Source organism: Gouania willdenowi, unplaced genomic scaffold, assembly GCF_900634775.1.
Source record: "Gouania willdenowi unplaced genomic scaffold, fGouWil2.1 scaffold_435_arrow_ctg1, whole genome shotgun sequence".
NCBI lineage: Eukaryota > Metazoa > Chordata > Actinopteri > Blenniiformes > Gobiesocidae > Gouania > Gouania willdenowi.
The window spans coordinates 3,135-14,227 of NW_021145196.1; the positions used below are offsets into that span (position 1 = coordinate 3,135).

General features: G+C 33.9%; 1 protein-coding gene across 1 annotated transcript; it reads right to left on the bottom strand.

The window, feature by feature from the left end:
• Positions 1-283: 283 nt before the first annotated feature.
• On the bottom strand, positions 284-5,982 carry LOC114460465 (nuclear RNA export factor 1-like). Its single transcript, XM_028442364.1, has 7 exons — positions 5,928-5,982; positions 3,381-3,450; positions 2,456-2,571; positions 2,331-2,373; positions 2,184-2,249; positions 571-746; positions 284-489 (listed from the first exon to the last, which is right to left on the bottom strand). The coding sequence occupies exons 2-7, from the start codon at positions 3,442-3,444 to the stop codon at positions 427-429; spliced, it is 528 nt and encodes a 175-aa protein (XP_028298165.1). The 5' UTR covers positions 3,445-3,450; positions 5,928-5,982; the 3' UTR covers positions 284-426.
• Between the last annotated feature and the right edge of the window lie 5,111 nt (positions 5,983-11,093).

Below are 11,093 nucleotides of genomic sequence, written 5' to 3' on the forward strand. Positions count from 1 at the left end.
GGCAACCACTCAACTTTTGTGCTGACGTCACAACCAACTTTTTATAAACTTTAATAACAAACCAGTCAGAATAAATGTGTTTAATGGTGATTTAAGAGTGAATAAAGAAGTTACAGTCTGAAGGATTTGGTCTGTGGATGATTTAATGGATTTCAGAGGAAATTTGTTGAGTATAAATTAATTTATGATTAAATTATGATGGTTTGTTCTCTGAAACTATAGAAAAAGATCTAATGAATACATATTTAATGAGCAGTGAGAGAAAAGTCACTATAGATCACATTAAACCCACAGTTGCTTTTACTTTATTTGAAAAAAAAAATGTTTTTTAAAAAAGAGAAAAATGATTTAAGCAGACATTGAACCATAATGTTTTTCTTCTTCCTTTGAAAATAAATTATATTTTAAAAGTTATTAACTCTGATTTTAGTGAAATATTTGGAAAACAGTTTTGCTTTGTTCAAGTCCCACTTGTTGTCCTGCAAACACCTGCAACACACAGACAGTGTTTACCAGTGAGCTGTGACATTCATCCTAGTCTGGTAGACGTCATTAGGAGAGGACACCTACTTCAGGGACCATTCCAGGTTCATGTCTGACTTCAGGGAGAAGGTGCTGAGCATCTCCTGCTGTGGGGCAGTGAGGGTGGGCACTGGGCTGGAGGAAGGGGGCGGGGCACAAAAGCTCTGCTGATCTGCTCCGTTGTAGCCATTCTGATGAAGAGCTGGTCGTTGATGATGCACAAACTGTTCAAGTATGAACGAGGACCACAGGGTTCAAAGGTTAGAGACTTTCTATGGTGTTAATATTACAGTAATATAGGTCACACCAAGGCTGTGTCCCTATAGTCCCTCCTATCTCCTTTCCTATCCACTGTCCTTTAACACCTGGAAGTGTTTAAGTGGTGGTTGTGATAAAAGAGCGTTTTCTGAGGAAAGGAGGCGTGGCCGTAGGATCATTACATCACTTAGTGGAAGTGCGTCTGATCGTCAAAACAAACGTGATCACCTTTTCCTAACTCCTCTCCTAACACCTTTCCTTAACTCTATGACATCTTCCACAGGGTTAAGGAAAAGTGGATAGGAAAGGAGATAGGAGGGACTATTCAAACACAGCCTAAGCCTTAGTTCATCTTTAGTTTGACTGTGAGCAGGGTTTGGTGTCAATTACATTATTCAGTTACAATTACATCTTCAATTACTCATGTTCAATCATGATGACAGTTACATTTTATCCAATTACAATGATTTTTTTGTCCTCTGAAAGTCAGTTACAAATACATTCTCAATTACTAAAGTCCAATTACAATTAAACACAATTACTGAGCCTGAAATAAATAACCTAATAAAAGTTAACACTAATACACTAAATATCTATCATCTCATTTATTTCCTATATATTAGAAATAAGCTTCCTAATCAATGAAAATATAGGTTTCAATATTTTTAAAATGATAAAATATGTGAAAGCTTGATATGAAACATATTGTTAACTACATGTGTGTAGAGCTGTACATATAGAACTGTAACATGGTTTACCAGTTTAGCCTTAAATTATAATTGACAATTTTTATAGAATTTTCATGGCAATTACAATTAAATAGTCAATTATCTGAACTCAATTACAATCTAATTACAATAATGACAGCAACAGATTTTTTAAAATTACAATTATAATTATGCTATAATTGTGCTTAATTATCAATTAAGCAATTATAATTATATTGTTGCTACAATACAAACAGATGTTGGTTTGATATATTTATTAAAGTTGTTTGTTATTATTATAATTATTATTATTATTGATATGAGAAATAAATATGGTAATAACAGGAATATTTTGAGATTATATTATTTAATATTTACTACCACACAAAAGTAATAAAAAGTGGTATCGTTGAGTACCGATACTGATTTACGAGTAATGAGTATTGGTTTAAATGTGAAAGGTGCCCATCCCTAGTAATCTCTACAATAACAATGGTTGTTGTGTAAAAGCATTATTGTTTATCATTTTATTTTATGGACAAATAAATATACATTAGGTAAATATAGGAATACACAGAAAACACATGTGGTGAAACAGTATTTACTGTTTGTTCATTCCAGTCATACTAATGGAGGCAAGCATTATCTGAAGCTACAGCTGATAATGAGCACTTTGGTTTTACGTGTGTAACCTACCTAGAATCCACTGCTGGAACTGTGATGAAAACCTTGTAGATTCTTTAGATTTATCATCTACAACAACTGAAAAAGCCAGGAAAGCGTTAGTGAGAATAGATGAGTTGCAGTGGATCTTCTTAAAACCATGACGACTAAGATACTGACCTTCTTTGAAGACTCCGCCCACTGTGAATGACAGCAGCGTATTCTGTGAAAACAAAGCAGTTTGGCTGAGAGTGAACAACATAAATGATGTAACTCAGTGTGTGACAGATCAGACGTGAACTCACTGTGTAGGCGTTTACGTCCACGGTGATAGAGATGATGTCATGCTGAGTTTTTGGCAGCTCGTTGAGGAACGTCACCACATTCAGTCGTGTGTGCTTCAGCAGATGGAAACGCATCACTAGGGCAGTTAAAAAACAAGACAAACATCAGGTGGGCTCCATCATTACTAGGGTTGGGTATCGGGTACTACTCGCTACTTTTTCAACACTTCTGGTGCTTAATCATTATTTTAAACTAACTTCAAAATATCAAAATGCCCTTTTATTTCCAGAGTCAAATTTAACACATTTAACTCAAAACAACAAATAAACTATTATTAGATAAACTTAACATCAGCGTTTCCCACACATTCATTTATTTATGGTGGATAATGTCACGCACCTTCTTTTAGGCCGTGTTTTGTGTATGTGCTATGGTTAGAAATGAGGTCATTGATCAATGATCTGAGCAGCGACAACAACGTCATGTGTATCAAGTAATGTGTGACACCGACATCTTTGTTCTTATTGGGCCCGCTTACTAGCGTTTCCATGGGAACTGCTCCCATTCTCGTTCCAGATTTCAGCACCAAACCCTAATCATTACAAGTCATACGTTGTAATGAAACAACACAATTCTGAAGATCATAAATATTTAAACCACATTTTAAGTAATAATAATAATAATACATTATGAAACCAACTGTAATCAATGAATAATAATTCTAACCACAAAAATGTAAACTGTATATAAAAGTATCACCTGGTGCTTCCAGCCTGTTAACCCAGTAACACAAACCATTTAGATTGTGTTTTAAAAAGCAGTGATTGATAAATACTTCCACTATATAAAACAACACATTCACAATCCAAGGTGTTTCCTTTGAGATGTCAAAGGAAGTGGTCAACATTGTGAATAATCTAAGGCCAAAAGATGTGGTGTGGTTACCTGTGTCTGTGTGAATACTGTTCAGATCCAAAGCTTGTTGTGATCCATCAAAACGTTTAGACATGCATTGCTAGAAAAGAGAAAAAAACATCTTTAAAACAGTTTAAAAACATTCTTTTAAACCAGGGATAATCATAGTTCACTATTTAACCATTAACAGACAACAACTTTGACCAATTAATGCTAACATATTACTTTCTACAAGTCCTAAAAAATAAGATGTACTATTGTATGTATTATTTTACATGGATATTAACATTTGGCTATGGTATTATTATTTAAAATAACTCAAAATGTCCAGTAAATTCATAAACATCATTCTAATAATAAATGTTAAAGAAAGAAAGAAAGAAAGAAAGAAAGAAAGAAAGAAAGAAAGAAAGAAAGAAAGAAAAAGTATCTACAAAATAAAAGTCTTCTGTCTCTTCTGGTTGTAATGAACCTTCTGTCATCTGCTGATATCTGGTCTCTGAAGAATACTGCACAGTTATATCTAAGAAATTCAAAGTATTGACTGTATTATTATCACTCCTTTATGTATTAGCATACAGTACCAGTACTGATTAGTTGGTTGTTATATGATCCCTTTAAACAGGCTATTACAATATCAATCTTTGATTTGTTTACTGCAGACTCAGCAGTCAGCGCTCCTTTTGTTGTTGGTACCGTCCAGTTTGAAGTTGTTGGAACCAAATATGATGACAAATGGTACAGCTGCAGGTTGCACACCTTTGAACCAAGCAGCAGCCATGTTGAAAGTCTCAGGTCAATCTGAGCCTTAATCATTAAACCTGATCAGATTCAGTAAACCATTGATGCCTGAGAGGAACTATAGTGACATTAATGTTGTTCTCATACATCTTTATATAACATATAAATAATTAAAAAGGAGCACTCAGAATAATCTATGTCACTACAACTTATATCTACCTTTTAATTGTATCTTATTTTCTTTTTGACATACATTTAGTTAAAAACTAATATTTTCTTTAAGAAATTATAAATATTTCTAATTTAACAGAATTTTAAAAATGTATTTTATAGGGCTCTACTTATCCACAGACATATTTGAGAGACACACACACCTTGCTTTATAAATATATTCTGTAGTAAGAAACAGGATTGTGATAATTAAATATAATGTCTGGGTTAAAACATGTGGGACCATCTCCAACTGTGAACCACATTTTGAAAAAGCACGTCTTAATCACATTGGCTGGAGCGCTGCACATCTATTCATTATTATTGTATTACTGCTACTTTTTCATTTACAATGTATGAATTGAATGTTGTTTCAGGAATAATATGTATTCTTAGACAACATTTAATGAAAGTCAACACTTACTATTAAATGAAGTAATGATCAACATTGTCATCACTGATATACCAAGTATTTATAGATACATTTTATTTATAACAGAAAGCAAAACAACTTCTGTCATGTTCATATCAGATGGTTTGGCTGCACTTGTTTCTGCAGGAGATGCTGCTGCTTTTTGTGTTTGTTAAAACCGTATTTCAAGATTGTGCCTTTTTGTAACACTCTATGTTTAAGTATCGTTAATAAATGGCTTATAATATCACTTAAGTCATTATTTCAAAATTCCTCTCAACTTTTAACATTTTTTTTTTTTTTTTAAACATGGTGGGCTTCACTACCCCCAGACTTAGCATGTTTTCTGGGACAAACCCTGGGTCAAGATCCAAAAGTGGGTGACAGACAGCTGGTCAAAATAAATAAATACTTAAGTTAATGTCTCTCATGTTGGACTTGTCTTTTATTTTGAAATAAACTTTTCTTTTGATAGGTATGCTGTTAAATGCATGTTGCACAGGAAAATATATAGATTTATATTTTTAAAAATATTATATGTGTGTGTTGTCAACAGTTATTTTTGAAAGACTAAATTTTGTTGGTTGAGTTCTAAAAAAAAGTGGGTCATGATTTAATGACTGTGGCAAAATGTGGGTCCCAGGGTGAGACCAGTTGAGAACCTGGTTTACAGGATAATAGATGAAATGACTATTAATTACAGCATTGGTCATTTACAAACTTTGAATAAAATACAAATGAATAAATATTATTTTTGTTAAGTACTTAGAAGCTGTTTTTCTCAGGGTAGTACAGTTATTTTTTTTTAAGTTATTACTAATTGATGACATTAAGACTGGATATTAATGAAAACATAAATCAGATAAAGTATCTTCTTAACTATATTTGCTATAGTAAATAGAGAGCCCTAATAAAGACTGTCCACAGGGTTATTGGTGTTATTGTTGACGCTTCCTTTGGGGGTGTGACTTTGTAGACGGTCCCTGCCCACTCCTTAGCTCATTAACATAAAGTGTGTTTTTCTGTAGTTTGTTCTCTGTGTTCCACTGAGTACACACAGGTTGTTCCACCTTTACATCGTCACATATTGATAGAGAAATGTGAGTGTGAATGAAGTGGGTCACCAGTTAAACTAGTCTCCAGTGTGTGTGTAACAGCGGATGAATGTGGTGAGTGAGTGAGTGAATGAATGGAAACACACGGAGTGTTCTAACCTCTTCCTTCACAGAGCACACATCTGAAAACTCCTCCGTTTCTTCTTCTCCGCTTTTCTCCATCTTTGGAGCAAACATTCCGTCCCACACATGGTCGGGATGACGAAGCTCCTCCAGCACAGCTTTCCTCCTGCAGCCTTCATCATCATCATCATCACTGTCCGTCTTACTCATACTCAGCTTCACTTCCCTCAATAATATTTGTTCCTTTTCCTCTTCTTCTTCTAGTTTAACGGTAGTCATCATCCAGCTCTGTCCGTCCTCCATTTCACTGCTTTGTTCCTGACTCTAGCTGGTTGCCAGATATAACCGACGATTCCCCGCATGAAATATGTTGAATATCCACAGAAATGCCCCAAAAACCATCCGTTTATCATCCAAATAAAACATAATTATCACCTTTAACCAACGTTAAACTGTTTGATCACTAAGTTAGTTATTTTATAATCTCACAATAAACGGGAAAATACGCAACCTGGCAACCACTCAACTGTTGCGGTGACGTCACAACCAACTTTTTTTTATAAACTTTATTGACAAACCAGTCAGAATACATGTGTTTAATGGTGATTTAAGAGTGAATAAAGTAGTTACAGCCTGAAGGATTTGGTCTGTGGATGATTTAATGGATTTCAGAGGAAATTTGTTGAGTAAATTATAATTTATGATTAAATTATTATTGGTTTGTTCTCTGAAACAATAGAAAAAGATCTAATGAATAAATATTGTACAAGCAGTGAGAGTAAAGTCACTGTACAGCACATTAAATCTACTGTTCATTTTACCTTATTTAGAAATATATATATATATATATATATATATATATATATATATATATATATATATATTGTTAACAATTTGTGTCAAATTTAGTGTGTTTTCAGAATATATCCGCAAAGTATAATTTAGTTTATCTTAGTCTCACTTTCTATTTTCATATATCTATGTAAAGAGGCCTGCCTTGTTACAGCTTAGCAACCAATCACAATTCACTTCCTTGTTCTCTCCACCAATCAGGAGTCAGTATTCTCCGTCCTAACTTTCAGGCAAGTCAGTGCGCAGGTATCTTTCCTCAGGGAGACATGTTCAATCCTTCCAGCAATTTCACGGAATAACCTCTTTCTTCTTCATTCATGTGTTCATGCATCCATGAGAATGTAAGTTCATGTCATATGTATTGCCTGTCTATGGTTTAGTGTAGTTTATTTACAGTATTCACCGTGTTTCTTTGTGAGCATATTGTTAATGTGCAGGCTTCACTCTACCCGTGTGATGCACGTGGATGCGTGCATGCATCTCAGCCATTTGCCAGCGTTCAGCTAAATTTAACCCTTTCTTTGCCAAGCCTAATTATAATCCCGGTTTTGTAGTTTTGGGTTGGTTATCAGAGTTTACTATAACTACTTTACAGTGTAACTAAGGTATACATGTATATTTAGGTTTTGTGTTTTTTTTACACTTCAGTGAATTTATCATTTATATAGAGTATAGTCATTTAGACTTCTTATTATTGCATTTCTTTATTATTATCATTTAGTCTTAGTAACCATCACTCATTATTCTGTTTATTCCATTTGTTTAGAAAACATGAACAACATGAACATCATGTACAGCGCCATCTATTGCAACCTGCAATAAAGAGTTGCATGAGTGTGAATCCTGTCTTTCTCATTGTTCTGGCCGGACAACCTGGAGAGATTGAAGAATTTTGAATTAGTCCTAATTACAGTCTTATCTGAGGTCACAAGTTTGGGGCTCCTTCCTGACACCTCCTTTACAGTTTATATGCCACAGACTTCTGGTCTGGTACTTTCAGGTTTTTCATCCAGCTGAATGACTTCCAGTGCACAGGTAACAGTGTTAGCAAACAATGGTGTTCTTCACCAGGTCGCTGCAGGATCTGCTGCTGATAACGATGAACGATGTTATTCAGATCATTCAGACCAGGTTGAAGACACACACGTCTAAAAAGGATAAAGGGTTCAAATCATTTTTTATTTATTAGTAATTATTTTGTTTCCTCACAGGAGTTGAAAACGAATGTTTTATAAAAAAAAAATATTAATATTTCTAAAAAATGAATTAAAAGAAAAATCAATGTGAAAAACACGGAATTTGGGAAAAAAATAAAACAGATTTTATAAGTCCATAATTATTGCAATATACAACTACACAAAAATAATTATTCTTTAATTTACTACTTTATATGCACTCATTTCATAATACAGAGAAAAACTCTATACCTAATTTTATTTTTAAATATTTTGTTAATAAATATTTCATGAGTAACATAGTTGACTTTGTCACATTTTATTTGACATTAATAATAATTATGCACATTGATAAATATTGTACATGATATGAGTGATAACACGTGTTATACAATAGATGTAACTTAATATTTTTACATGTCCTTTGGTGTACCATGGGTACATATAGTTAGTGAACCACTGTCCTAAGGTACCGAGGTTTTATATTTAGAAATAATGTAAAATTAATGGTTCTCACAGAAACTAGATTATGTTCTGGGTTCTTATAATTTCAATTAAATGTTTATTTTGTGTTTTTCTATGAAATAAGTAAAGTGAGATTACACATATATATTTTACATGGTTAACTATAAATAAATAGTTTTTATAAAACTTTTTCCTGTTTCACTTTGTACAGTTTAGAAGTTTACTAACATAATGTCACTAATTTAATGTTGTCTTTCTATTATTACACTTACAGCCAATACATGTTGTTCTCTAACTAACATGTGCTATTGTTAACAGATTGTGCTCAGGGATTCAAACCAGTGAAGATTCAGAGATACCAGTACACCTGTGTGGCAGGTACAGCCTTGTGCAGCCACGTGGCAGCTCTACCGTACCAGACGGCCCACTACTCCCAGCTGAGGATTACATCTGTTCTCCCAGTGTTCAGCTGTACAGAGACTGAACAGAAGTGGTACAAAGCACTTGGATTTTTATTTTTTTAAATAAATATTTTTTGAATACACAATCAATTATTTTGAGCACTATGTGTTTTTATATTTGCAATGTCATGTCATTTACAAGATATAAATGATAATTTTCAGGGGAAATGGTTTCCTCAGTGCAGCAGCTTCCTGCTAATGGCTGCCTGGAGACGATCAGAGCCGTATAGAGAGAGGTGTGTCCTAATAGTCCCTCCTATCTCCTTTCCTATCCACTTTTCCTTAACCCTTGTGGATGACTTCACAGGGTTAAGGAAAGGTGTTAGGAGAGGAGTTAGGAAAAGGCCATCACGTTTGTTTTGACAATCAGACACACTTCCACTAGGTGACGTAATAATCTGACGGTGGTGAAGGTTAGTGACGTCTGTCGTGGTGAAAAAACTACACATTTCCTAAAATGGACTAAAGGCTCATTTCTAACACTTTCCACTGATATAATGTCATAAATCACAGGTTTGAATGTAAATCAAAGGAAAAGAGGTTACCATGGCTACGAGGAACTAAAGGTAAACTAAAGAATGTCACATTGAGAATAGTTGATCACACTCACCTACTCACTAATATGAATTATGTTGAATAAAACATCATGTGGATAAAAATGTCTCTGATCCTTTTTCTAGAACCACAGACTGTCTGTTTTATGTCAGTTATAATCTGATTATATGTCTACATATAATAATATATGGAATTTAGATTATTTATGCAAAATTGTTCAAGGCATATTATTGCATTGGTAACTTACATGATCGCGTTACACGTCAGCGCTCAGGTGTGCGTGTCCCTTTAAATGTTGTTGCCGCAAGGAATTGTGGGTCAGCATTTTTTTGTCTCCTTTGGTAAAGGATGTATCAGTGTTTCATAGGCTAAAGGAGGTAAAAAAAAAAAAAAAGGAAGCATTGAGCCTCTTTTCCTGAGCTTAAAGACAATTTGGACACTCTTTATCATGGCCACCACTTAAACACTTCTGGGGTGAAGGAACAGTGGATAGGAAAGGAGATAGGAGGGAACATTAGGACACAACCAGAGAGTAGCAACAACTGTTCACTCCAATGGTTGTTTTATTTATGCTCATGGAGCCTCACATTTAGTACCTGAAGTGATCAGTTTATCATTGTAGGACATTGAAGCTACAGTAGATTAGACAGTCTGTGATGCACTTTAGAACGGTAAGACAATTAAATAATCATATTAGATGATTATTATTATTATTATTATCACTGTGCACAGTGGATTATCCTCTGCTAAATTAGTAGATTAAGGCATCACTAGCAGATAACAGATGAGACTAGGATATACGTTACAGGATAAAGTTAGCAACACAGCCTTAACCACAAGGTTCAATTTTATTAATGTCATTTCATCCAACGATATGGAATTAGAGAAAATACTAAATCAAATAAATATAATAAAATAAATAAAACTTGATTTATTTTGTTGTAGTAAATTAAATTAATGAATGAAATAATTTTAGAACATCTGATTGTACAGTGATGAGTATCAGCAGAGAAATGAGGAATGAATTCTGGAGTACGAGCTAGCATGATAAAGTAAACGTCACAAAAACAACAATGTAGAAAACTATTTTTGTGATATTGTTATGAATTTAAAATGCATCTTAGAGATTTCTAAACAGCAATCTTAAACATAAAGGTAACTTATAGATTGAGTGTTTTAAGCTTTGTGTTACTCTGTAAATGGGAAAGGTAAGTTAAAAACCATCAGTGAGATTGAAAACACATAAGTTTAAAATAGACCAACAATGATGAAAATAAATTATACTAAACGAGGAACTATACGTAATACTATAAGTATTATAGGCTATTACTGTATTATACAAGTTATTATACTAATCATGTAATTTGGTTAGAGTGTAAGTGACCTACTGTAGGAGCACAGGGAGCAGTGATGTCACTGGACTGGTTTCATATGATGGAGCATCAACAGACCATGATGAGTCATGAAAACATGACAAGGTGTGTTTCAAATGTGTATTAGATATCATACTGAACATTTTATATGAATTACATTAGTAATCACACCTATTCTATGTAATAATTTCACACTACTACTGCTGTGATGCTGCATGGTGAGGACCAATGATGCTGCATGGTGAGGACCAATGATGCTGCATGGTGAGGACCAATGATGCTGCATGATGAGGACCAATGATGCTGCATGGTGAGGACCAA